Source organism: Nymphaea colorata, chromosome 9 (genome assembly GCF_008831285.2).
Source record: "Nymphaea colorata isolate Beijing-Zhang1983 chromosome 9, ASM883128v2, whole genome shotgun sequence".
Lineage (NCBI taxonomy): Eukaryota > Viridiplantae > Streptophyta > Magnoliopsida > Nymphaeales > Nymphaeaceae > Nymphaea > Nymphaea colorata.
The window spans coordinates 18685951-18713575 of NC_045146.1; the positions used below are offsets into that span (position 1 = coordinate 18685951).

Sequence of the window (27625 nt, forward strand, 5' to 3'; positions counted from 1 at the left end):
AGAGAGACAGAGAGGCAACAGGGCGGTTGCAGAGGGGAGGGGGGTGGGAGGGTGGAAACGTCGCCTTCCTTCATTTTTGACATCCCATCTCTCTCTCCCTCTGTTATTTTATCGACCCATTTGCAGTTTTTCTAATGGGTAGAGGCCAATTAATTGGTGGAGGCCAATTAATTGGCCACTGTAACAATCAATAGGGGCCCGTAAAAGAATAGATAAATGTATTGGTGAAGAAGAGGGAAGGATAGAAGGGTGGTGGTGATGATAAAGCAGGAAGTAGTGGGTCGCCACCCACCGCCACCTCTACGCGGAGATGCCGTCTTCTTCCCCTCTGGAATCATCTCTTATGCAGACCTTCCCTTCCTGGCTTCTCTCGCGAGTAAATTAACCGCAGCCCGTTGCCCTTCCTCTTCATTTCTTCTTTTTGCTCTTTCCTAGATAGTTGCTCTTGTGTCTTCGACCCATCACAATTTAGAAAGGAAAGAAAAAAAGAGCGGAACAATGTGTGTTCATCTGTAGAGTTTAGCTTCTTTGCTTGAAGAATTTTGATGGGGGATTCGCCAGGTAGGCCCTTTTTGCCTTACTCTATTTATGTTTTCTCTTTTTTTGTATTTCTGATCTTTTTTCCTCGGTGGGCAGGATTTCTTTTCTATTTTTTTTTCTTTATGAGGTCTCTTTTGCTGGAGAAATTTAGTCGCGAATCTTGATTTGTGGGGAACTGTGAAGGGTTTGAGATATTGAAAGGGTTGGGCTCTTCCTTTTTCTTATTCTTCTTTTTTTCTTTTTTCTTGGTTCAATTGATGTCTCTGTTGCAAGAAATTGCCAAAATCAAAGATCTTCTCACTGGTTTAACTTTTGTTGAGATTTTCGATCTTGTCGGTCATGTAATCCGGGCTTGTCTTCTATTACCATTTCCCGGTTTTTGGCTTCTGCTTTGCCTTTTTCACCTTCTGCTTTTCATTTGGTTTTTGGTCTTTGCGCCATTTTGGTTTTTTTATTCTCTAACGTTCCTCTGATTCGCCAAGCGGATGTTTAGTCCTTTGAATTTGTCTATTCCACACCCCCCCCCCCCTTGATCTTCGAAAACCTTCTACTAGTTATAATGTAATCTGATTTATTAAGTATGATTATCAATATTAGTTGTGAAATTAGACCTGTTCTCGGTTCCTTAAATAAATGGCCAACTGTTCAAATGTGTGTTGCTAACTAAACCGGATTTGAGATCCATGGTTTTTTATTTTGTCAATTAATTTGGGTGCTTATTTTTCTAGGAGTGCTATCTTTGAAGCTCTTCATGGCTGCCACCTTTCCTTAGTTCCAGATTTCTTGGTTATTAGAACTTCCATTAGTTGCAGTGCCGTGAGACAGTCAGATGTGCTTTATGGAATTTCCTCAGAAACGTATTTTCTGAAAGAAGAATGGAATTGTCTAGTCTCAACATCTGCTTCTGTTATAAGATTTTGATTTTTGTTTGAACTGTGTGTCATTTTCTGTATACTTTCTTGATTCATCAATCAAATCTATGTCTTTGGAGAGCAGAACCGTGGCTGTGTCAGTGTTTCACATGTTGAAATATGTTGATTTGGTGTTCCTCGTTTCCTGTTCTTCATTCGATCTTACTTACTGTGTTCCTGAATTATTATGGATGATGAAGTAGATGCAGACGGAGTCCGGAGAAAAGTGAAGGTGGGCCACAAGGTTGATGATTTACTCGAGAACTCATCACCCAGGAGTCCTCTCAGTCCCCAAAGGCCGCCACGCGAACATATGGAGTTACCAGCAGATGGTGCACCCACTGAAAGTTGTGTTGACACATCGATAGAAAGACTGTACGATAATGTCTGCCAGATGCAGAGTTCTGGGGAACAAAGCCCGTCAAGGCAAAGCTTTGGATCAGATGGTGAAGAATCAAGGATTGACTCAGAGCTGCAGCATCTTGTGGGTGGTGAAGAAACGAGGGTGCTTGATGATGTTAACCATGTATCTCAAGCCAATAATGATCAAGCTGAAATGAAGATGGATGAAGAGATCGTGGAGAAAGAAAGTACTGCAAAAGATGGAGAGAAAGAATCGACCGTTAAGGAAGAAAACGGTTCTACTAAGAAATCAGGGAAAAAGCCAAAGCCTAAACCTTCGTGGTCTAGTTCTACGAAGATAGAAGCAAAGGGGTTTTCATATATGCAGACAAATGCAGAAGATTCACCAAAGCCCGTTACTTCCAAGAACCGGCTGCCACATAGAAAACCACCTATAAATAAAGAAAATGATTCTGCTACTGAGAATCCGGACATATCTCCAGAAGAAAGCAGCCCTGCCAGGGTTCAGAAGAAGCCACTCGCTAGTCCAGATAGTAATACATCTAAGCCAACTTCTGATGCTGTTAACTCTGCAAAGAAAAGGAAGCCTTCATCAGTAACATCAGGCAAGTCCCAAGGTGCAAGTGAAGATCCTTCAGAAGCGGGTCTAGATAACCCTGACTTAGGACCTTTCCTGCTTAAGATGTCTAGGGATTTGATTTCATCTGGTGACAACCCTCAAAAGGCCTTGGAACTTGCTACGAGAGCAGCAAAATCATTTGAGAAATGTGCAAATGGAAAGCCGAGTTTAGATCTAGTTATGAGCTTGCACGTACTAGCTGCTGTACATTGCAATTTGGGACAATACGGTAAGGCCATCCCTATTCTTGAGCATTCAATTGAGATCCCGGTACTAGAAGAAGGTGAAGATCATGCGCTTGCTGTTTTTTCTGGATATATGCAACTGGGTGACACTTTTGCTATGCTTGGTCAACTTGAACAGTCAATTGAATGCTATACAATGGGCTTGGAGGTTCAGAAGCATTTTCTGGGAGAAACTGATCCAAGAGTTGCAGAAACTTGCAGGTACTTGGCAGAAGCCCATATGCAGGCTCTGCAATTTGATGAAGCCCAAAAAGTTTGTCAGCAATCTCTTGACATCCATAAAGAACGTGGAGTTTCTGCTTCTCTTGAAGAAGCTGCTGACAGAAGGCTCATGGGTCTTATTTGTGATGCTAAGGGTGATTATGAAGCAGCCCTTGAGCATCTGGTCTTGGCTAGTATGGCTATGGTGTCTAATGGCCAGGAAAATGAGGTAGCTTCTGTTGATTGCAGCATTGGGGACATCTATCTATCTTTGTCTCGTTATGATGAAGCAGTTTTTGCATATCAAAAAGCCCTTACTGTCTTCAAATCTTCAAAAGGCGAGAATCACCCATCAGTTGCTTCAGTGTTTGTCCGTCTTGCTAACTTGTATAACAGGACAGGCAGACTTAGAGAATCAAAATCCTACTGCGAGAATGCTCTTCGTATCTATAGCAAACCTACTCCCGGGAGCCAAATGGAAGAAATTGCTAGTGGGTTCACCGAGGTTTCTGCTATCTATGAAGCCATGAATGAGCACGAACAGGCCCTTAAGCTTCTGCAGAAAGCTTTGAAAACATTGAACGATATCCCTGGACAGCAGGCCACTGTGGCTGGAATTGAGGCACAGATGGGGGTTATGTACTATATGATTGGAAATTATGGTGAATCCTATGCATCGTTCAAAAATGCTGTTGCTAAGCTTAGGGCGAGTGGGGAAAAAAGATCTGCGTTCTTTGGGATTGTACTTAACCAAATGGGCCTGGCATGTGTACAGCGTTATGCAATAAATGAAGCTGCAGATTTGTTTGAAGAAGCTAGGGGTATTCTAGAAACAGAATATGGACCATATCACCCTGAGACACTTGGAGTGTATAGCAATCTTGCCGGAACCTATGATGCTATGGGCAGGTACAGCGTTTTACTTTGCTACTCTTCATTCTGTTGCCATTATTGAATCCATTCATTGATTATCGTGCTTTCCTTATTCTTCACTCGGTGGTTATCATTAGATCCATTAATTGATTATCGTGTATCTTTCTTGTGGGTAGCTTGATGTGTCTTGTTGTGTTATTGCTGTACCAAGAGTGTTGTGCCTTTTCATTAATTTTAACCAAAGGTCAAATTGATTGATAAAAAAAAAAAGTCTCGACATAGGTTATGTAACTTATGTTTAAGTTGCTTGAGTAAAGTTGTAAGCTAGCATGTTTCTATATTGTGTTTTAAATGGTCTTTGATTTGAGTTCACTAACAAGGATATTTCACATATAGCTCATAGTAAATTCATGATCTTAATAATGTTGTGCATTAGCTACTGATTGGAACTTGAAGTGTCAAGTTATTTGCTTGATCTTCATATTTTTGGAACATTAATTGTTAAGGGAATTTTAAACTTCAGACTATAAAATATATTGATGCTAAACTGTGATAGACCCCTCGTCCTTGTGCCAGGTGCTCTCAGTTCTGCTGGGGCCTGAAATGAGCAGCTTCTTTTAATACAGGCTACTTATTTGATGAATGTTTGTCTAGTTTGTTTAGTTTCATTTTCCGATAGTGTCTACTTTGGGCTTCTCAAATTTGATATTTAGATGTTCGTGTGTTTAGTTACCTGCATGATTGCATCATAGTCCCATGTACATTTTTTACAGTGCTGGGAATGGTTCGTTTTCCTTTTTGTGCGCCTTTGTACCAAAATGGTCCTTATCATGCTTCAAACCAATAATCTAACTCTATTGAGTTTCTTCCTTACCTTGACAGATTGGAAGATGCCATTGAGATATTGGAATTTGTTCTAGGAATTAGGGAAGAGAAGCTGGGAACAGCAAACCCAGATGTAGATGATGAGAAGCGAAGGCTCGCTGAGCTATTAAAGGAAGCTGGTAGAACGCGGAACAGGAAAGCAAAATCACTGGAAACCCTACTAGAGTCGAAGATTACAAGGAGAGAGACTCTTAATCACATTTCAGATTCAGCTGTAATCAGTTCATGAGGGTGGTGATGATGACCAAATTCTTGATGGTGGAGGATGCTGATAATAAGTGTACATGGTTAATGACTTTGGGCGGTGGACCTACTTTCCTTCCTGGCAAGGACAAAGAGAAATCAAGGGAGTTTTGTATTTCTTACTGTCTGCATTTATTTATTGATGTTGTTCAATCTGTTGGCCTAATGATTGTGACTCCCTGTATTTGCTCTGTTTATAGCTTGAAATCTTCTGCAGTTTCTTGAATCTGTCCTCTGGATTTCTTTAGCTCAACTTCTATGCTTCTAGAGTGGCCTATCTTTTGGCAACATCTAATGGCTATGTCTGCAGCCATGTTTTGTGTGTGTGTGTGTGTGTGTGTGTGTGTGTGTGAGAGAGAGAGAGAGAGAGAGAGAGAGAGAGAGAGAGAGAGAGAGAGGCATGACACTCTCACAGCACAAAGGAATGACGCTTACTGAGTTAAAAGTTGGCTCTCTGTCAGACAGTCACAGCTTGCTCCCTTTGGTGGCAGTTGCTGCAATGGCTGTACGTTTTTCACATGCGGATGGACCTCTTCCTCTCAGTGTTCGCTGTGAAAGAAGAGGGAAACAAGATGGAAGCTTTCCTATGGCAAATTCACGTGCGGCCAATTATGTGATCGAGGGTGAAAAGCTTGTTTCCTGCCAAAAAAACTCTTAGGTCTACTACCATTGATACTTTTCATCATTTGGACGGCCAGAGGGCGGGGAAGTGCTGGGCAGGTACCAACGTCCCAAAGAAGCACATGAAAATTTAAGACGATTATAGATAACCTAACTATGATGAAAAGGCTCTTTCGCAAAGCAATCAAAGAAGAAAATAACCTTTTTCTATTGGCTGGTGGTAGAAAGTACAGTTGCTTTAGCGAATCAGCAGTGCTAGAACTCCGTCTGCCTTCTTTCCCAGAGGATGGTAAACTCATGCAACTTACCTACGTCCGCATGGTTGAAACTGTCAGCATTTTTTTTTTTTCCAGTTGATTCTCGTGGCACTCGGGAGTCGGGAAAACGAAACCCTTGTCCAAGGTTAGCAATGTCGTTCCGTATAGGAGCATATTGACCGATACAATATTTTTTATTTTTGTAAATTCATAAAATTGAGAATAAGACGGTACACTGTAACGGTGAGCAAAGCCGACGACATCAACCTTGCCCACCAGCCACATTTTTTTCCTATTGTTACTTTTTTATTGCCAGCCCTGAATTGCAAGCGCAATCCTTTTCATGTTTCTTCACCAATACACTTTCCAGAATGTTGCCAATCACATTTTGTCACCTTTCTTCTTTATCCTTCTTTCTCTTTTCTCTTTTTCTTCCATTTTGCAGCGTGCCTTTCAACACTTTTCAGCTTTCCTGAAGTTTCACGGGCAAGGCCTTAGAAATAAAGAACCTGAATCAAGTTTGAATGCTGTAGCTTTTAGCTCCTGCAGAGTATTGCTATCGGAGAAAAAGGATGAAGGCTAACCTGAGGCATGCCACCTAAACGACAAATCCAGTAAGACGCTTTGTCATTGAAGGGTTTTTTCACTAACTAAAAGCTTTATTAATCTCACTGATCGCACCTTAAAATGGATATGAAATCCTCTTAACAGGCCAGTCTCGTTCAACCAATTGATTATCAACTAGCCTCATCCAACCAATTCAAAAAAGCAAATTGGGCCTTGCTGGAAAGACACAGCATTAATGCTTTAAATTTTTTTAAATGTGCTGAAAGATCCTCAGAACAAGGAAAAAATAGACAGAGAAGCTCCGTCATAAACATGCAGCGTTGGCCAACGCATCCTATCGCCCCTCTACGCAAAGAGGCATGGGAACGGGTCAATCCTTCTACGAAACCAACCCCAGGGTCGCTTACAGAGTTCGCAAAAATTCTTCGGAAAATGTAAAAGCAAATTGCACATACCAACAAAACTGCCTATTGAAAGATGAACAAATGGGCAAAATTCACATTGTGTAACGCCCACTCGTATCATCATAAGAACGTTCTTTTCTCACATTTCTCATCTACAATTTTACTTCCTCTTTATTTACAGCATTCCGCCTTTTCCAGGAAAATAGAAAAGAAGAGACACGAACAGGGGGAAAACGTTAGAGGAAGCTGAGAAGGGATAAGAAAAGGAGGGGGAAGAACAGAATAAATATAGAATGAACCGATGAATCTTATTAACTGTGCCACTAGAAACCTAGATGAAGGAAGTGAAATCGACCCATCCTTCATCCTCGCTGCTTAAGGATTCAACCACCTGATTATCGTCACCCTCATCATCTTCTGATACAAGCTCCAAAATGGCAGCTCCATTGTCAAAATCCCCTTCATCGTCACTGTTGAAATCTGCATCATCAAGCTCATCCCCGGTGTCATCATCATCATCATTGCTTAGGTCAATACCATCACTGTCAACATCTGCATCGAGGCCTGCTGCAACCAACGGATCTTCATCTGCCTCAGAATCATCCTCATCATCATCCTCCTCATCTGTCTCAACTCCATCATCCGGATCTGAGTCATCATCGGTTGACCGCCTCCTCCCTATTTCATATAACCTTGCCGATGAGAACATTTCTTCGTGATCATCCATCGCAACTACACCAACAAACGAGTCTGTTGGTTCGGTAGCAAAATCCAAAACACAGCGATCCACTGGAATGGTTGCAATGTCCGAATAATTCACAGCATCCACTGTACGAAATGCTGCAAATAGTGGATGCCTGACTCTCCGAGTGTGGACAGCTGATGTTATGTCTTCCAAGTTTCTTCTCAACATAGCATAGATTATATCACCGCCCGCATTGAAATTTATAATTGTCTGGTCCAATGAGGGTACACTCCGAAGGAGTTTGAACTTCTTCAGATCCCACACTTCTGAGTTTATTATCACCTGGGCATTACGCATGAAATAGCATAGATGTCAGATTCACTGTGGAAAAAAAAAAGAATTTAAAGAAGTCCAGAGACATGAGAACAAGGGTTACCTCGTTTCCTGCAGGATGAAATCCACCTCCTCCATAGTCTGTAAATTGATCAAAGCGGTGGATAGGCCGAGACACCCTCCGGTCCCACAAGATACCATTCCAGAGAACCATCTCATCTGATGGACTAAAGTGAATTATTGACTGTACATGACTGCGAATGGGTCCTGCAGAAGCAGGGGTATCAGATAATTTCTGATCCAAATGGCAAGTCTCCACATCATACAACAAAACTTCCCGACGAGATAACTCTGATGCCACTGTCGCAAATACGTTGCCTGCATGGTTGAAGCGTGCTGCCTTGCGTCCATCAAAGATATGAAGTGGACCTGCAGATAAGGATGACGAATCCCAGAGTCTCACATCAAAGGCACTAGACGAGAGTAAAAGCTCGCGAGCACTAGCAGAGCTGTCTGACCATGTCCTGCAAATAGGAGAGGATGACTGAACCAGCATCACCGGCGTTTGGTGGCACAGGTGGCTCTCAAGCACATTGCTACTATTTACATCAAAGATCTTGAGTTCCCCAGCATGACTGCCAGTCACAATTCGAGATGCGTCTCCTAAGAATGAAATGCAAGTGAGGAGAGCTGCCTCATCTCTGCATGTCCTCCAAGGCCTAAAGCGGCTGAAAACAAATTGCCGATCACGGCGATGGCCATGAATACCACCATATCTTGTCCTGCTTTCACGGGTGCTCAATCTCGCCACTAGGTTCACAGGCATGTCCAACCTTCTACTTGGTTCTGGGCATACATGGGGATGTAAAAGGGACAGTGGCGGGAGAGTGGTTATTGGAGCTGGGCATTGTCGATGTTGATGCTTAAGATACTGTACCACCAACGAGTCCAGTGTTACTCTCTCGGGGTGAGAAGGTGTATCAGGTATAAATCCATGCTGTGACTGCTGTCCATTGGAGGTCAATGGTAATAATGTTGGAGTCGCTTGGCCCTGAATATCATCCAAATTATCAGCTGCAGAAATAGGAGTCTTACAAGCAGTTGGTGAGAGAAATACAAGATCATTTGTAGCCAGACGCTTAGTCAATGGTGCCAAACCCAGATCCCTGTCCATCAACTTTCTCTTCATTGGGAGACCTAGAGGAGTCCTCGATGGTGTTTCCATATCTGAAGCTGGTCTGGGAGAGGATGTGGGGATAACTTCAGCAACCCTCGTGGATATGCATGGATTCTTTGACGCACTAGATACCTTATTACCCAAAGGCTGAGATAGTAGCTGGCCTTTGATCGGACATGTTAGGTTTGATGAAAAAACAGGTTTTCTCCTTGAAGCCGTTGCAGAAGAATCCCGCTTGTGACCTGGATCCTCAATCCGAGAAGGCACTTTCAAAGTATCAGAAAGGAATCTCCCAGAAACACGTGATGGCCATTGGAGCTCCACTTTTGGGTTGTCCTGGATAGATGTTTGATGTAGCAGAGGAAATGATGATGACAAGGATGGTAATGGTGCCAACTGTGCCTCCTTCAACAATGAATCAGCAGTTGTGTTCATGCCTGATGCCACGAGATGCTCATGTATCAGAAGCAACAGCTCCCTGAAAAGCAGGTTCAGTCACATCAATGTCGGAGAAGGTAAATGATCCTAGTTGCAAAGCAGGGGGAGATAAACTACCTGGCATGATAAGTAATAGGAGTTGCTGCTGCAATTGCTGCTCTTTCAATCCGCCTAAGAGTAGGTGCAGCTGCATCAGTGGCTGCCAGAGTACTTGCACGTCCTGAATTTGTTACAATCTGCAATAGAAACACTTAAGAGATGCACCTAAAAAACTGCATATATATATACATATATATATATATATATATATATATAGGATCCTCAGGTTGTGCCTCCCGAAATATGCCTTGCAGCGTTCTTAAAGTTGTTTTTCATAAATTTAACCATGTAGATGGATGTAAAATATATGAAAAGTATATCAATGAAGATATCATAAAATCTGATGTTTAGATTAAATGTTAAGTAAAAAAATCCAAGACTGAAACCATAAAAAGTTTAATTTTTTTTATACATCTGTTTTTTGGTTTTTTTTCCTGAATCCTATGAATTTTAACATTTAGCATCCCGTTGGGTTTGTGGAAAACAGACTGAGAGTGCATCAGAGCCTGGAGGCAGAGGAGGCGAGACAACAGTGGGAGATAAGAAAAGTGCCAACACTTACTGCAATAAGCTCCATTGCAACTTGACCCAGTTCCGCTTGCCATCTTCCTTGCTCTGTACCAGAAGACTGGCTTCCTGAATCTCGAATAAGTTCAGACAGCAACTTCCCAACCTTTGCATTTTTTTCAAGAAAATAATTCATGATCAATACTAAACATAACAAGTTTCCCAGAAAGGATATGGAAAACGGAAATTATTATAGAAGACCTAAACTCAGTTTGCCATCAATCCTAATATGAAAGAGATGAGGACAATCCTTCATCATGTGTTAGTTGCAAAAGAAACAAGACATGAATGATGTCCTGGAGTGTGTATGTGCCATAACTGTCACAAGATAAAGAAGATCAATTGTCAATCGTAATCCAAACATGTTATGGAGACTTCCACCATTGATTTCCCTTGTGATTTCATCCCATGTTTCTTAAGGTCGCATTTGCTTTGCCTGGGAGTCCCAAACTTCCCAAGTCCATATGAGTCCTTATTACAAGCACATAAAATCACATCATACCCAAACATAAAACGTCCAGCCTGGGATTTCACCAATATGCCTTGTGAAGGTAAATAAAGCTTGAACTTCTGATTGGTAACATTAGGTACTTGGAATTCAACAGAACCCCTTTTTTCTTCTCATGGTTTACCTTAAGTGGGTGATTGTTAATGACAAGAATGATCCTGTGACCAATAATCAGCCGCGTACAAATCAAACTTGTGATTCCTCAGCATGTATTTCTCAACTTTAGGGACCACAGCAATACAGAAATTATAACTAGTCCATTGTGAAGCTTATAAATGCAAAGTAAACCAGTGATAAGGAAGACAACTAACCTGGAGTTTTGTCAGTATATGTGCAATGGAATCGTCCCTAGCTAGACCAAGCAAAACTCGACAAGCCAAAGCACGAATACAATCCAGAGAAGCAGGAGGGATGAGTATCCGTGGATGCAGCAGGTGCAAAAGAACCTTAATACCATTATTTGCTCGAACAGCCTCCCATGCTTGACGATAACCTTGTTCCATAAATGCAGCAAGTCCAGCAGAACCAGTTCCTGAACCTAGAGAGATTCTGCGGTCACCAACAACTCCAGATGCAAGAGGAGCAGAGGGTTGCGAGCCACTTGCAGCCGGTGTTGTACTGTGAAGTGGACCCCCTCGCTCATTGTTACCTAGTTCACCAGCTCGCTCCCTAGCCTCAGTATGGGCAAATGAAATGGCACGGTCTGAAAGGCTTCTTTCAGTATGCCTTTCTTTATGATCAGTCCCAGATAGACCACTTGGGTTCTGGACTGATGCATGCTGACCCTGAGGAAGTGAAAGTTTATTGCAAAGAGAAGGAGGAGGGCAGCAAAGATTAACCAACAAATTAAGTGCTGGTTGAATCACCTGCAACAAGACATATCACATTAAGTTTCTTGGGGGAATATAAACAAAGGGACCATCTTGAACATGGTAACCAATAGCTTGCTTCTCTCCGGCAAGTTACCTCTGGATCCCCGTAACCAGCACCATTAGCTGCGTCTAGAATCACAGCCATACCTACACGCTCATTACTCAATGTAGAGGAGATAATGGCTCGACGGCTGTATGGAACTAAAGTCACAATATGCAATACGCCCAAAGCATACTGGGCCAGGTCATGAAGATATCGATCAACTGGAGGGGCCTAAGAGGACAGAACAACAGATTGGAACATGGAGATATAAGAAGGAATATAAGCAGTGTGCTATTTACAAATATTTATTGTGCACTAGTTAAAGGAAAAAGGAGGTGCAAATCAGGCAATGACACCTATACCTGACATAACTCCAGCAACGTAGTATGCCCATTCAAACTAAGAAACTTATCCACTGGTGGCCAACGAACTCGCACGAATGCTGGGCCAATCTTCCTATCTCGCTGTAGGAGAAGAAATATGGCATCCATAGCCTCATTGCTAATATCAAGAGGCTTATAGGCTGCCCTTGCACTCGAAATATTCCGTGCTCCACTCCGGTGATTTTTATTTGGACGAAGAGAATCAACAAGCAAAAGGTGAGATCTGAAATACTGGCGCAATGCAACACATGTATGATAGGCTATCTGCTTTTCTGATGCAGACAAAACTTCTGTAGGTGCTCTATCATTGCGCAGATTTGACAAGCCCAATGACCCTGAATTAACCCCTGATCTGACTGAAGCAGCGCCTCTCAACAGATTCAACAGTTTCGCTAAACCATCTTGTGTATCAAAAGAGTCTAAAACAGCTCGAAAGACAAAAGCAGCACCAAAAAATAAGGCAGCATTTTTTCTAGCTTGATCTTGGGAACATTCAAGAAGCTGAAGGGCGAGCTCCACAACTTGATGAACAACATCTGAAGGAAGAGCACAGAATCTCTCCATAATTCCCTGCAAATAGACAAGTTTGTTCAGCTTCTAGCATAAGATTTAGCATAAATGGAAAAAAGAAAAAACACTTCAAATCTTAAATGAAAAATAAATTAAATAGTTAAAGTAGGTACCTGGAGAGAGCCGATGGCAAATAAACATGATGAAAGACCAACAAAAGTCTGTGAGACCCTTCTAACAGCTAGAATCCTTTGCATACCACCTCGATCGACAAACAATGCTGCAAATTTGCGGTGAGCAGCTAAAGCACAAACTAGTTTCAACACATCTGATAGAACCATTAAGTTTTTTGAAGGTTCAGTTGCATTGTTATTACGCTGTAGCAATGTGAGACACACATCTACCCCTTTTTCATGTAAAACAGGGCCTAAAACTTCAACATATTCTCCAAGTAACTGGAGACACTGAATGCAATATCTTTCCCTCAACTGAGCTAGCAATTCCCTATCTGGGATGAAAAAACCTTCTAGTTCTTCTTCTTTTTCAGGTTCCAAACTACTTGATTGTGGAGCTTCTTGATCAAAATTCATCTGGCTCCTGCCATCATCTTACACAATCAGAAGACAGATATAAGAATTCAGAAGATTTGAAGCATATAGATATAAGCACATGGTACACTGACCTTGAAACTTCTGTTGCTATTGCTGCCTCAACTACGGTTGATGCAGCTTTAGCTGCAGCCTCAACAACAGCTTCTTCATTGTTAGTGCTATTAAAAGCCTTACAAGAAAGAGAGCACAAGTCAGCCAGATTTCAGAAGATGACATAATTAACACAAATACAAGAGTTAAAAGCAAACCTCTAAAGCAGCAGTTTTGACAAGCTCCATTGCAGCATCACCAGCAGCTTTAACTGCATCAGGAGGTGCATTGGCAGCTCGAGCTTCAGCTTCAGCAGCCCTTTTTGCTTTCTTCACCAGTTCAGATACATCTACAGTCCCAACCTTGACTTCAAAACTACTGTCATCATTATCTTCTTTCTCAGGGGCTAAGACATCCGCACTGGCCTTGCTGGGATCTTTCTTTGTATCAACTGCTCTTTTAGGATCAATGGTTTTTGTCTGATTACGGTCTCTTGCACTCCGTGCTTGAGAACCTATTCGCATTCCAGCCCCTGGAGAAGTCAAGCTCCTTTCAGTTTCTAAAATAATTTCACTAGCTCTCTCTTTTCCTCTATTATGAGTGCCAGCACGACCTGCCTTGTATCTTGAAGACTCGTCCCTGATATTCTCATCCATATCTTCATCTCTCATGGATCTACCAAGACTAATTCTCTCACTTAATTTTGTTTTCTCTTCATAGAAATCCTTCGTGCATGCACCAACTTGTTCATCATCATCGCTCATACCATCTATTGGCATGTCTCTTGCACTTATTGTTAACCCATCTTCTCGGCATTCCTTGCCATGCATCTGCTTTGGCATACCTGCCCTATCATGATCCTTCTCAATTATTTGATCATCAAGTAATCCTTCATCACTGGCCTTTGCAGCATCCAAACGTGTGGCATCAGTTACCTGCCGAAATCTAGACCTGCCCTCTTCTCTCCCTCTAGCACCTCCTGATGCATGTTTGCCCTCAGTTGGAAAACCAGCCTCCTTCTGACTCGTACTTGTCTCTCCAAGAACTCGTATACGCAGAAAACGCATGAGCTTTGAGGACAAACCAGACATTAAGACATCCTCCACCAGCTGACCTCCTCTGGAATTATCAAAAGATATATATATCACACATATAGCTCAGCAAGACGATCAAACATATAAGGCATATGACCAGGAATGGCATTTACCCAGATAAAGACACTGTGAGAAGCCCAGTAGCATAAGTCCTCAACATTTCTATGTCAGAGGGTTTGCTTGTGTCTGTCTCAGCCTTTGAATTATATTCCCCAGAAGTAGTTGGTATTGTGTCATCCATCACCCAATGTTTGATATTCTCCAAAACATCATCTTCAAGAACATGTGGATACTGAAAAAAAAAAGTAACATGCTATGATATAGAAAGAGAACAACATGGTGCGGTGCCATATCTATATGCCTAATGAACAATATAGTTCCACACAAAATGAAGGAAACATCATGGCTCTATGTTTCCAACTAGGATCAATCATTTCCCACATAAACAGAAGCACACAAATAAAGCGACACAAAAATTCATATAGGGATATGACATAAATTTTCTAATTGATGATTCTCCTATCAAGCAAAATGCCATAGATGCAAGCAGTAATATTAAGCAGCACACTTCGGATCAAGTTGTTAAACCAATTTCACCCAAAGTCCTACAAGGACATACAATACATCATTCATGTGCTATCCTCCATTACAAGAAAATATGACAATGGTAAGACACATGTAGTACAGATTCTGTATAATATAGGTCACAGTCACTCCCTTTACCATGCCCATGGGGATGACAAACAGGATTGGTGCATTAGCAAACTTCTTTTTTTCCCTCAAATTCCTAAAATAAAAGGGGGAGAGAGTTACCATCCAAGCTGCAGAACATGCCAGGAGAAGCCTGGAAGCAGCTGCACGGATGCTTGTATTAAATCTACTATCTGAGAGAAACTTTGACGATACCAGATCAAGGAACTCCTCATTTTCCTGACAATAAAAGGATAGTTCAACAGCTTAACAGACCGAAAAAAGGGAAGATCAAGGACAAAGAGAAAAGGCTAGAATTCCCAACAGCATATAAACAAGACTAAAAGCATAAATTAGATATCGGGAAACAATATTTGAAAGGTGTATGTAAATACATGCAAATTCTGTGAGCTTATATCTACATCAATTCAACTTGCGGAAGAACAAGAGGAAACATAATATCCATCATCTATAAGCAGCAAAAACAAGCAATTTCAAGAATGATGAAAAGACAGAGAACCAAGTCCTTAACATCAAGCAGAGCATTGTTGGTGTGCATCATACAACACAATTTGAAATGTAATGCAACTTTTAGTGAAAGCAATATGATACACTCCTGAAACCATTTTCATGGATGTAACACACTTATAATAGCTGTATCAAACAAATAGAAGCCTGTATAACAGTTAACACCATACAGGACTGAATCATGTGGCATTGTTCTATGGTCATCATACAGCCCTTGCAAATAGAAAGGAGTAGGATACCCTTTCTTCTAAGTTTTTGTTTAAAAGTCCCCCTATCAACAAGCCTTAGACGCTGACACTCTTAAGAGGTTTTGAGGGGCAAATTATACCAGGAGGAGAAAAACAATGACTGAATTACAGACTTACATGTGGTAAATCGATCTCAGATCGGAGAATGAGGGTGCACAGGAAGTTGGTGATTGTGAAAAGTATAAAATCCTTCATTTTTACCACAGATTTGGATTGTCTTCAAGAGATACGACTTCAACCAACCTCATGCAAAGATAATGTACCCAATGGAAGTTGATAATTGGTTGAGAAAGAATTGCAATTTTTGCAATTTTTAAGAAAAGGTTTGCCCAAGGGATCTCTCAATTGAAGTATTATCCAGATGGGATGCATGACAATGTTGCCTCATACACCTCTACAAATCTGTCAAAACCTACACCACATGGATGTGGGTGCAAGTGCTCATACGAAAATTGGCGCTGCTGCAAAGAACAGTACAAACACTACAAAGCATTATCAAAAACTTGGGTGCGCGAAGGCAACCATGTGTGTGTGTTTGTGTATATAACAATAAGATTTTAAGTAAACAAACACAAATATTCACTATTTATATCAATAAAATATAATTATTTAAAGAAAAACCCAAATAATACACAACATCATTTTGCTGTATCCAAAACATGCCAAGCCATGTTGACACGGCTGTTGCACCATCCCAAGCATGTATCTTGACATAAGCCAAAAGCTATAAGATGGAAATACCGAAAAATGGTTGATAGTTTGATAGGGAAAAAATTGAAAAAAGATGGAAGATGAAGAAATGGACCAATATCAACATGAGCTTCGAAATATTGAAGATAATAATAAGGATTATCAACTTGTCACTTCAGATCCTAGTGTAGGCTTAGATAAGTTTTAGACCAAGAGAATAAGAGGCTAGATGCAACTATAGTAGAAAGAAGAGATGGAACAAGACCAGCACGAGGCAAATCTTCTAGAAAAGTATCTAATGGGAGCCCTGATGTTTTTGCATGTATTACAAGTCTATTCCCACCTCAAATTGCATCTAGTCTAGGTCACACAGATGCGCCACAATAGGCACTGCAGGCCAATTAACGAGACGCGGGTGCAGATTCGCCTATGATACAACACTCAACTTGGACAACACAAGTCAGGTGCTGTTGACTGAAAACAAAAACTCACGTTGCCTACAAAAGTACTTTGGCCCTTCTCATCTCTGTTTCTAGTGACTGGCGACTAAAAATTGGCAATAGCATACTCTTTCTCTCTCGTTTTCTTTCCTCTCTCTTTTTTTCCCTCTCTCTCTTGTCCCTTTTCCTTTTCACGCTCCCATCTTTTCCCTCCTCCCATTCACTCCCTCGCCCACCCCCCCCCCCCTCCCCAACCCAAAAAAACCCTTCCTCTTTTCAGTCACAGCTAACCCCTCTCTCTATCTCTCTTTAGGGGTGTTCCCCTGTTGTCCTTGTTAGAGGATGACGAGGATGTCATCCTTTTAAAGACTACACCTCCTTTCATCCTTTCAAAAGGACGACCAAGTGGTCCTCTTTTAAAAAATATATATCATTTAAGAAACTTATTTTATGTAATAAAAATTTGAAACTGAAGCAACCTTAATACAAAAAAGGTTATTTATAAATGTGTACAAATAAACTGATTAAACTATATATATATATATATAGCATTGCCGAACCCCCACCCTGCACCTGTGTGACCTAGCTTCTAGCTCTCAAGCACATAGTTTATGACTCCCAAGCACTTGATAGAAAAAGCAAATAACATAACTAGAAGATGGTTTATAATGTTTGTGTTCTTTTTTTTTTGGCAACAAATTCATTTAATTTTTAAGTTATGGAAGAAGCAATTATTTTTATAAGCCCCAGCCCAGGTATAAAAGGCCCCCTTATCATTAAGGGGCAAAGTTCTTGATCAGAGTGTAAAGAAGCAAACACACAGTATGATGAATTGAGAAAGGAAGGAGCAGTGTGTAATGTCATGATGTATGGATGGACATATACAAGACAAGCACACTGACAAGTTTTCTTATATACCATTCGAAAGAAATTTATGTTTTTAAAATCTAATGTTGTACCAAATATTCTAAAACTACTTAATGTTCTATGTTGTGTTTTTATGACATTGTGAAAGAAACAAACCATGAAAATGGTGTGTTGTTCATCACAAAAAATGTAGCAAAATATTAAGTTGCAAGAGGAATGTTAGCTTGAAAGTATGGGTCATTCTTCTGAACTTCATGTGCTACTCATTGTATCAGTCTAAAGTTTTGGTGAGACAGATGAAATAAGATCAATTGTTGAACAATGCCAAGGGATCATGAAGCACATGTATATTCGTGTTTATCCGTTAAGAGTTTGTTGAGAAAACATATACTCAAAAGCTAGCTGATTACGTATGCACAAACTCGATTTCCTTTAAATGTTTTGATTGTATAGAGCATAGTGAAGCAAAAAAAATGCTTTGAGGCAAATGTCCTCAGGTGATAAGTGATAACTGATAACTAATAAACAGGTTGTATATCTCCATGCATATAAGAGAGAGAACTTGTGGATACTGCAATCAACAGTAAAACTTGATAATCATGTGATACATTATTGAACATCAGTACACCCTTGGTCAGAGCCTAAATTGGTTGATAGTGAGAATAAAGTCTGCTATGTAGTACCTCTAGGCCATGGATAAACCAAAAGAGGCAAGCAATTCATCCCAATGGAAAGAAGGGATTATGTATGTATATCTAGCTGCTAGCATTATAGCATATTATAGATGAAAGTTGACTACACAACTCCATCATGTTCTTCATGCAGCAACCTATCATCTAAACCCTGCAATGAAATATTCATTAACAATCAAAAGGATAGAGAAGGATTGGACTGCATTGAGATATTAGTTCCTGACCTTGACATGCATAATGTCACTCATTGTAAAACGGAAATATAAGGTGATGTGGGAAGAAATGCAGCCATTGGAACAAAAGAACAATGTGTCCAAGTATTTTACAATTAAATTTATTGTTTATCATTCATCTAATGTATTTTTTTTATTTCTAGTTTTCTAATACTGTCTTATTTCAGTTTAAATCTGTTGATGGAGCAGTTCAATATATTGCACATGATTGAAAAAGAACCTAATGTTTTTTTTTTTTAAGGAATACCAAGAATTGATTAACTGAGAAGAAAATTTTGATGATGAGATAATTTGCATGCATCTTCTGTACTGAAAAAGTTTATTTATTGTAGTTTAGTACTATAAGTTAAACGTATAGATCAGAGATGCAGAACTGATGATTCTCACTTTGTTACTTTGTTATGTTTATGAATGACATTTTTTTCTTAATCTTCATAGAAATGATATTTTCTTTATTTGTCCTGAATTTTCTCTTTTTCATGTTTTGTTGATCTTTTATATTTTATAAAATAAAAGGCAAGCTAATGTTTTTTTAACTCTGCATTGTGATGTCTATCTGACTATTGGTCCCGCTGATATGTGATATATTATGGAGTTTACAACATCAGCACAGAACATGTAATAACATGCTTCAATTTCTTTCTCAATATAAGAAAGGGTTCAGAAAGATTAGTCACATCGAACACATTGCAGAGAGTTTCTTAAAATCCATTTACCCGAATCAAGCTGCCCAGGCGGCCAATGTTGTGCGAAGCGCGAGTGTTATTGAAAGAAGAATGACCAAACTCTTGTACATATCTGCAGCGAAGAGAAGAACATGCATAAAGACAAGCACCTTATGAAATACCAACAATAAGTCAAAGACAACTTTCTGAAGGATGTAAACAAGAGGACTCCATTATGCAGCCACACGAAAACATGATTTGTATGTGCTATATATTGACAGTCAAAATCATTTAGCTGTTTTGAGCAATGCATTTTTTCCATCCTTGTGGGGAATTAGGATGTGCTTTTATATGAACGTTCTTTGCAAATCTCAGACTAATTCTACTATAAGGAAAGTACTAGGAAACTCATCATCCCATAAGTGAAACCCAAAACCACACATCCCTAAAACTAGTGGTACATTATCTTACCTTCTGTGTAACTTAGGATATACACATACATTTTGCTTATAGTACATTTTGGTTTATAGCATAGGCAATACATTCAAGGAAAAAATTTAAAATTATCAAACTACGTTTCTTCTTGGCTTTTCTCTTCCTTTTGGAAGAGAGGAGTTACAATTGTAATACAGGTACAATGAAAGGTATATATTTGTTACATACTAGAAGAAGAAAATAAATTATTTTTATTGATATCATGTGCACAAGAGAAGGTTTTGTGTATTCCACTTTTTGCATGAAAGGTTATTCCAGTTTCCACCCTCCAAGATAAACAGTTTGAAGTTTTTTTACAACTACTAAGTTAAGTTGTCTGAGAAGCAATAAAACACAGTGATTATTTAGTTGCTCAAGAAGTAAAACACAAACTAAAATCCAATTTTACATTGTATTTGATTTAGTATTAGCAATAGCTTAAGTGGCTAAATTTCAAGATTTCATAATTTTTCATCATGGTTGGTTCAGTAGATAACAAGTAATGCACGTACACAATAAGCAAAAATCAAAATGTGCATAAGTGATTAATAGTTATAGCCCTCGTAGAAAAATTTAGTCACCTTATTCAAACCCTACTTCAAATGTGTCAATTTGACCAGGCAAAAGAACAACATGTTTTTGTGATAAAAGCTCCTTGGCAAAAACTTATTTGGAAAAATGTGTTGATTCGATGACTTTGTCTAAGGCAAGTTCAAGGATAGACCCAATCTTCAAAATGTCCAGACAGAAAACTATATGCCTATAAAACACCAACGCCGAGAATATTATCTACCTTCTAACACAAAGCAAGGACAATGAGAACACTATACATATCACAAACAACAGAATGAAAACAATAAATTTGGTGGAGATATGACTCATATGAGATTATAAGAACACTTTCAAAGTCTTTGCTTTTTTACTAGTCACAGAAATGCTGAAGAAAAGTAGAAAACCTGAATATGACATCCAAAGGATGAACACTAAAGGATTCAATTTCAAATGTGCACCCAACAATCTAGAAATACTTTAAGAGGATGTTTGCTTGGCATTACCGGAACGCCAAGAAAACACCAGGAATGGAGCTGACAACAAAAAACCAGTTGGTATCCACAGCAGTTGGAATGCAAAGTCCGTTCTAGGTGTGCTTGCACTTTGCACGTCCCACGTTGAGTGTTTGTGTCAGGAAGTGGGCCCCACCATTTGGCAGAACAGCATTCCAAGGACGTGGTGTTTCACTCAACTAAACAACCTCTACGCACAAATTTTGTTCATGAAGCAGTTCTCAGTCAATGCATGAAGCACCGTCATGAAACCAAGAGCAATTATCGCCTAGCATTGCTATTTGACAGGATAAAGAGATTACCATTATACAATGTAACACGACCATAATTAAGTCAAGAAGTGACCATAAGCGACATACACAAGCAGAAGCCTAAGAAGTATGTGGGTCTCATATAACACAGTTAAATGAAGAAAACTCAAAGGAGAAAGTCGCACAAAATCAACTCCTGAACTATACTGACTGACTGAAAAGCCAGACAACAGACGAGGAGCAAAATTCCTAAAGAAGTGGAATAAAGGAACAACAATCATGACAGCCATAATTACTATTTGTGAGCCAATCTCTTTCCATTTATGTCAACCTAATATTCTCATATAAAAGAGGAGGTTGAGGCTGACAATGCATAAAACTTCCCTTTCACCATTTAGAGGACATCTTCGTAAAAAATGTCAGTGGAAAACAGAAATCAAAACCACCACGATTTCCACAAAGAACAGATTAGGCAGCAATAACACGTTCAAATGCCTACGCCCATACTAGCTCAGTAACCCCCTGAGAAACCCTCACAACACACACTCATCGCAACACTTAGTACAAAAACTTCCCCATCAACTCTTTTACAAACGGATGAAACTAAGGTCAACACAAGAGAAGAGAAGACGCGTTCGTCTATTATAAAAACAATCTCGAAGAGAATGCTCACGCTCTCCCTAGAGAAACCAGCCTCCATCAACCCAGACGTGATCGTGAACAAAAAAAACAGCGAACAAGCAATCCGGGATTCAAAACCCTAACAGAAAAAAGCCGAGCAGAACATTCAAGAGAAGGCGAGAGGAAGGAGAGGAGGACGAACCTCGATTCTTCGGTCTCCAGCAGGGAGGCAAGGGCGTGGAGGACTCTAGGGTTGGGGTTGTGCTGCGACGAAGTGATTCTCGCCATCAGGCTCTGCGCCCGCTCCATCAACGCGTCCATCTCCGCGGACCCTTCGACCTCCAGCGGAGGAGGAGCAACTGCCGCCGCCTGATCCACCACCGGCTCCATTGCACTCCTCTAGTTAGACAGATATATCTACGTAGACGAGAGAGAATGAAAGAGATAAAGCGAGAGAGATGTGGGGGCTTCAGAAAGGAATTAAACTTTCTCTCTCTGAAAATGTTCTTCGTCTCTGCGCTTTGCTTTGCTTGCTTCTTCGTCCTTCTCTGTTCCTCACGAGGGTTCTGACGAGTACATAGTCACTTTCTCTCTCCCTCGCCCATTTCTCTTCCCCCGCGGTGAGGGCCTTTATATACGGCTCCGAGCGGGAGTTCCGTGCGAAACTTGTCTAAAATGCCATCAAAGTATTTTCATTATGGCAATCATGCCCCGTACGCATTTGGAATTTTATTTTCGCTTGGCTTGTGATGATTGGCCGATGCGGCACGAGGCGGTCCGGAACCGGGTCCGGATCGGGTGCTTGTCCAAATTTGAACCTTACTTTTGTTTTCGAATTCAAATATAATCTTAACCCTTACATGTAAATGTCTTGTTAGGATAACGTTTTGTCTTGTATTGATCATTGTGGAAAATATTAAAGGAATTATAAAAGAGGTTAGTTAAATGATTGATTGTGTTGTCTTGTATTCTTTTTGGGTGGAAAGTAAAGAGTTTAGATGGCCAATTGAAATATGTTAAGTGGAGTGATGAGGACGACTTTCAGGTTCTGGGCACGTTTCAACAAAGGGACGGGACATCTCGGGATTGCGTACTCCAGACAATGGGCTTCAGACGAAGCATGTCTTGAACGCTACGTTCTAGAGAATCTACACCCGTATTCGAGTCGACCGGGTGAGCACGAGCATCTAATGCGAGCAACGAGTGATTGCTGTTGTCAAATTCATTGCCTATCTTATGTTTGAATCAACGAGTGGGACGTCTCGTCTCAATACCGGCGTCTCGGGACCATCCTTCGAAGACGTTCTCAAGGTTTGCAGAAACCAATGAAACCATTATATGGACATGAGTAGCCTGTGTTGAGAAATATTATATATAAAGTTCATTACATTTATTTTGGCATACAAACTTGAGGTTGTTTTTTTCATAGTTTTCTTTGTTTTTCCCAGGGAGGAGGTACAGATGCTTGTCATATACACCCATTAACCAGAATGTTGTCTATTCAAAATAACACATACAAGAATCAATCTCATGACCGCATTTTCACCTTCACCGACTCATCAGCATGATCAACTATGATATACCCATCAGATTATGAAAACAAAGAGAGAAATGCTGTGAAACAAGAGAACTGTCATTGATGTTTTCTGTTTGAACTAATATGAAACACATTTTATGCTTTGTACAATCAAAACCTTATGCATATCAATCTTATGACAACTTACCATTGAATATTTGATCTTGATGCTGAGTGGACTTCAATTTTAGTGGTTGTATTAAGTGTAATATGTATTTATATTGGATACGATGTAAAAGTGTCAGATATTTGGTTTTCTAATACGACTTACGGACGCTTATATGAAATATGTAGCAGCCTAATTCTAACCACGAACCAAAGGGAGGGGTTTGACAAACATCGATCAACAATGGCCAGTTGTTCATTGAGCAATCAATCATAAAACTAGTGTGTGGCAAACAAACAAATAATGAGTTTCCAACAATAACATGGAAGTCAGTATGAATAAATTTTAGTGCAAAGTCTAGTATGAATGGGCACACGGTAATGTACTACTGATCTGCGGTGAAAGTATGGGAAGCTTTAGCTCTCACTCGAGCAGTCGAATTCCCACTGGGACTGGAATTCTCATTTCACTAATCCGAAACCACTCGGGCTTCAGTAACCGAATTAAATCAACAAATCTTTAGGCTTCCAACCGTAATAGATAAAAAAAAAAGTACAGACAAAAATATTGAAGCACTTAGTAATAATAAATATAATTTATGCGATGTACGTTCATCGCTACATATCAATTGTATATAAAATTGGAAAATATTAATGCAGTTTGAAGATTAACGCAATAAAATTCAGCACTTTGAAGATGCTGCAGCAGAATTAATGAACACTCAAATTCATGCCTCATGTCAAAATCACAATCCAAATACCCTGACCTTCACGAAACACCTGTATTCCCTCAACTGCAAGCTTAATTATTATACATTGAAACATACTTTAATTTGATGAAATAATGAACATATTGGATATAGAACTTTTATTCCACCCCATGAAAACCTGATATTAAATATATGGCATTTCATGCCATGTAGAATTTACCCAAGCAAAATCCGTAGCAAAGAGGAAAGTTCTGACTCGGTTCGACATATCTAGACCAAAAGCCTCTTTGGCTCCCCATGGCTTCCTTCCGGTGGAAATAACATCAATTAATGGCATCCGGGAGAGAAAAAAAGATATTAAAAAACGTAAAGCCGTCACGTAATCAATCGTCCAAACACAAGAGGTTCAAAAATGCAAATGAATACCAAAACAACCTGATGCATACGAAGCAGAAGAAGCAACAAATAGGGTCTCGACTCTCAACATTTAGCTGCCTACGCGCTCTATCGTTTATCTCTTGCTGCAATCAAGCTACAGGAAAATTCACGAACGGTGAAAGAGGCTTTGCCCTACGATTAGTCGACGCCTTGAAGAGACGCAGCAACGTCTTCTGCAGTGAACTTGCCTTTTCCCTTCTCTGCGGCTCTGCCCTTCCCCTTCCTCTCTAACAAGGCCTTCCGGTCCTTGTCCAACTTCAGCTTGGTGATCATGACCTTTGAAGGATCTATGCCAACGTTCACAGTCGTACCTATATATTTTTCACAACAAAGCTGTAACTTTGAAATGACAAATATTTATCAAAAAGAGGTAGAGGGACACAGCCTACAATACCATTTCTTTTACTAGCAGATCACATCAAACTTACAGCGGATCATGCTTAATGATTAATGCAGAACGTTAAGCATATTACATTTATAGCAGTCAAAAACTAAGAGTGATATATAATACACACACACGTGTATTCCTTATAAGGCTTTTGTGGCTGGGAAAAATTATTAACTACTAGACTACCAAGAGAGGTGGCACATTCACCAGAATTAGCAGACTTCAGTATACCTAAAGACACCATTTTCTCAAACTAAAAAAGGGCATCACATACAGAATGGATACTGGATACAACAAAATCAATATTGACATGGACTAAAATTCAGGTCAGGCAATTTTGTTAAAAAGGTCGAATGAGATTGCATTGGATAAAGTATTCTTACAGGTTGGTGATCTAATTATAAAAAAAAAATTAAACGAAACCAAACTTGTGCGAGCAATGAAAGTTCCTCTTATTCATGTTCTAGAAAACATGGTCCTATTATTTGTCACCCAACTTAAAGATTGACCACATAATTAAGATGGTAGAGGATTAGAGCAAATACGAATTGACTTTGAGATTCTTGAACCTTCTCAGTTTCATATCATTCTAGACACAAAAGAACAACAAAGCAAAAAAGACATGTACTGCAGTATCTAATTGATAAGCATTGACTAACACTTGAACAGAGCATTGCCCTTCTGGAAGACTGCAACGTAAACTAAAAAGTAAAAACAGGCATACCATTAACTTTTTCCCTCGTGATACGCTCAATGTGAATAACCCACTTCCTTCTATAAACTTGAACAATCTTCCCTTCTCTTCCCTTGAATGTTCCTCTAGCAACCTGCACCTCGTCATCTTTGCGAACTGGAACCGATCGAACCTGGAGGATAGTGAAAAAGCATTTCCTATAGGATCCTTCAATATATTAAAGCATTTTTGTGATCATAGAAATGAAAACATACAAACAATACAAACATCCAGACGCACCCACGCATTCTTTTCCCACCAAATTCTTTTGTATTGCTTATAAATTATGACGGAACCCAGAAATCACCCCATGTTGCATCCATGAAGAATATTCCCTTTTATAAGCCCTTTAAAGACAGAGAAACTTCACGACTTCTTGCACTAGTATCACTAATAAATGCATTATCGTTAGCGTATTGTACATTCAGACATAGGCCAATAACAATTGGTAGTTTTTTGTGATCAAGAAAAAAGAAAGCATGATCATTCTGATAAATATCGTAATCAAGGTTTCCAAAGAAGATTCTGGTGCACATATATATATATATATATATATATATATATATATATATATACACAATGAGTTTTCTGTTAACTTCCAACAAAAACATGGTTAAATATGGAAAAAAAAAATTCGTTGTCTGTTTTGCCAATATTACAAGAATATATTTGAAAAAATTGCAATATCTGTGACACTGATGATATTTGTAACACAAACCAACCAACGCGCCTACATGTTTTCTTTTCCCTGAAGCATTTTTTTAAAAGTGTTTATGAAGAACAAACTCAGAAATTAGTATTCGCATCTGCGAATGATGTTGTCTTTAAATCTTTTAATAGAACAAATGACTTCATTCTTCGATAACGAAGACAAAATATTCAAGCATGTGCATCCACACATGAAAAAGGGAGAGAGACAGAGAGAGAAGTTTTACATTATATTTGTTACGAAGTTCCGGTGACAAAGGAGCACTCATGAGAATACGCCTGACACTTGAAGGTGCGGTGAAGTGTGCCTTCCGGCACTTCCTCCTCGAGCTTGTGACTCCTGACCACCGAACAAACGTACAAAACCATGTTGGCATTCTCTTACAGTTGGGAACAAAGTAATCCATGAAGTACCAAAAAGAATAGCGACATTCTTACTTGGATTATATTTCATCTTGGCTCCGATCTGAGTCCCTATAAAAAAGAAGAGGCTCAGCCCATTGACAAATAGTATATAAATTGGTAAAAAAAAAAAACTTGAAGAACCTCAAAATCCTGGTTCATGAAAGATAAAACATATGAAAAACAGAGAAGAAAAATCCTGACGTTTCATGAACAGGAAGAAAAGGAACTGCATATTGAGAACGTCCAGGGAAAAAGACACACAGACAGAAAAACCAAAGGCAGAGATATCTAAGCATCATTACATACTTCACACGCTAGGATTCGTTCGCACGTCCTAGGATTTATTATCCGCCGTAGGGTTTACAATAAAATCCACCGAAATGAAAACTATAACCATATAAAACGATCGAAAAAAGAATTTACAGAAATCGTAAATGCGTTAATATAAATGTTTTTCTTTGTTTATCTATCTGCTGACAGAAAGAAATTACCCCCTTCTGAAAAAAACAGGCAATACTGATGATCGCCCGGAAAGACTCCGAGAAATGGCGGGACGAAAGAGAGAGAGAGATTGGTACCGGTAGAAATGCGAAGGTGCCGTCCTCTTCCTCTTCAGCAAGCTTCTTCTAGCAGCTTCCCCTCCTGCTGCGTCGGCTGCTGCTGGATTGAACACTGCCGCGGAGAGAAAGCGAAGAGAAAAAAGAGAGCCCTAATGGGCTAAAAAAAGACAAGCGAGAAATTCGCCTCGTTCTTAAGAGATATTACGGTAGTGTACAACCTTATGGGCCGTGTCGGCTCTGACCCGTCTCGATCGAAATCGTGCGATGCGTAGGAGCAGGTAAGGCGGTAAGCAGCGTTAACGCACTTGGGCTTGGTCGAGCTCGATTCGAACTCGCTTCACTCAAGCTCGAGCTCGACCAATTGGAACTTCAACTGAAAACTCAAGTTTATAAATAAGTCGAGTTAGAATTATGTGAACTTGATTAAATTAAATTAAATTAAATTAAATTAAATTAAGCT

General features: G+C 39.8%; 3 protein-coding genes across 6 annotated transcripts; 1 reads left to right on the top strand and 2 right to left on the bottom strand.

The window, feature by feature from the left end:
- Positions 1 to 5106, top strand: LOC116260401 (protein KINESIN LIGHT CHAIN-RELATED 1). Of its 4 annotated transcripts, none has more exons than XM_031638721.2 (3): positions 1 to 376; positions 1652 to 3788; positions 4635 to 5106. In XM_031638721.2, exons 1-3 carry the CDS (start codon positions 259 to 261, stop codon positions 4864 to 4866), a joined length of 2487 nt encoding a protein of 828 aa, XP_031494581.1. In that variant the 5' UTR covers positions 1 to 258; the 3' UTR covers positions 4867 to 5106. The 4 variants fall into 4 exon arrangements, with proteins under 4 accessions (XP_031494581.1, XP_031494583.1, XP_031494584.1 ...); XM_031638723.2 differs by having other exon boundaries at positions 1655 to 3788; XM_031638724.2 differs by having other exon boundaries at positions 2 to 561.
- A 1671-nt stretch (positions 5107 to 6777) lies between these two features.
- Positions 6778 to 22139, bottom strand: LOC116260167 (DDB1- and CUL4-associated factor homolog 1). Its single transcript, XM_031638292.2, has 14 exons — positions 21745 to 22139; positions 19184 to 19265; positions 14893 to 15009; positions 14193 to 14371; positions 13204 to 14104; positions 13027 to 13124; positions 12518 to 12941; positions 11814 to 12404; positions 11503 to 11682; positions 10848 to 11402; positions 10024 to 10134; positions 9480 to 9598; positions 7851 to 9402; positions 6778 to 7756 (listed from the first exon to the last, which is right to left on the bottom strand). The coding sequence occupies exons 1-14, from the start codon at positions 21930 to 21932 to the stop codon at positions 7061 to 7063; spliced, it is 5793 nt and encodes a 1930-aa protein (XP_031494152.1). The 5' UTR covers positions 21933 to 22139; the 3' UTR covers positions 6778 to 7060.
- Positions 22140 to 24290: 2151 nt separating this feature from the next.
- On the bottom strand, positions 24291 to 27325 carry LOC116259887 (60S ribosomal protein L26-1-like). The gene is made up of 5 exons (XM_031637869.2): positions 27184 to 27325; positions 26639 to 26674; positions 26428 to 26540; positions 25484 to 25625; positions 24291 to 24682 (listed from the first exon to the last, which is right to left on the bottom strand). The coding sequence occupies exons 2-5, from the start codon at positions 26652 to 26654 to the stop codon at positions 24510 to 24512; spliced, it is 444 nt and encodes a 147-aa protein (XP_031493729.1). The 5' UTR covers positions 26655 to 26674; positions 27184 to 27325; the 3' UTR covers positions 24291 to 24509.
- Positions 27326 to 27625: the final 300 nt, after the last annotated feature.

Excerpts from the sequence above, each read along its gene's own strand:
- LOC116260401 (XM_031638721.2), top strand. The coding sequence starts at position 259 with ATGATAAAGCAGGAAGTAGTGGGTCGCCACCCACCGCCACCTCTACGC. Across the intron at positions 377-1,651 it reads CTTCCTGGCTTCTCTCGCGA|TAGATGCAGACGGAGTCCGG; the intron begins GTAAATTAACCG and ends TGGATGATGAAG. Across the intron at positions 3,789-4,634 it reads ACCTATGATGCTATGGGCAG|ATTGGAAGATGCCATTGAGA; the intron begins GTACAGCGTTTT and ends TTACCTTGACAG.
- LOC116260167 (XM_031638292.2), bottom strand. The coding sequence starts at position 21,932 with ATGGAGCCGGTGGTGGATCAGGCGGCGGCAGTTGCTCCTCCTCCGCTG. Across the intron at positions 12,405-12,517 it reads TTGCCATCGGCTCTCTCCAG|GGAATTATGGAGAGATTCTG; the intron begins GTACCTACTTTA and ends GTCTATTTGCAG. Across the intron at positions 9,599-10,023 it reads TTGCAATGGAGCTTATTGCA|ATTGTAACAAATTCAGGACG; the intron begins GTAAGTGTTGGC and ends TTTCTATTGCAG.
- LOC116259887 (XM_031637869.2), bottom strand. Across the intron at positions 25,626-26,427 it reads AACTTCGTAACAAATATAAT|GTTCGATCGGTTCCAGTTCG; the intron begins GTAAAACTTCTC and ends ACTATCCTCCAG. Across the intron at positions 24,683-25,483 it reads CACGAGGGAAAAAGTTAATG|GTACGACTGTGAACGTTGGC; the intron begins GTATGCCTGTTT and ends AAAAATATATAG.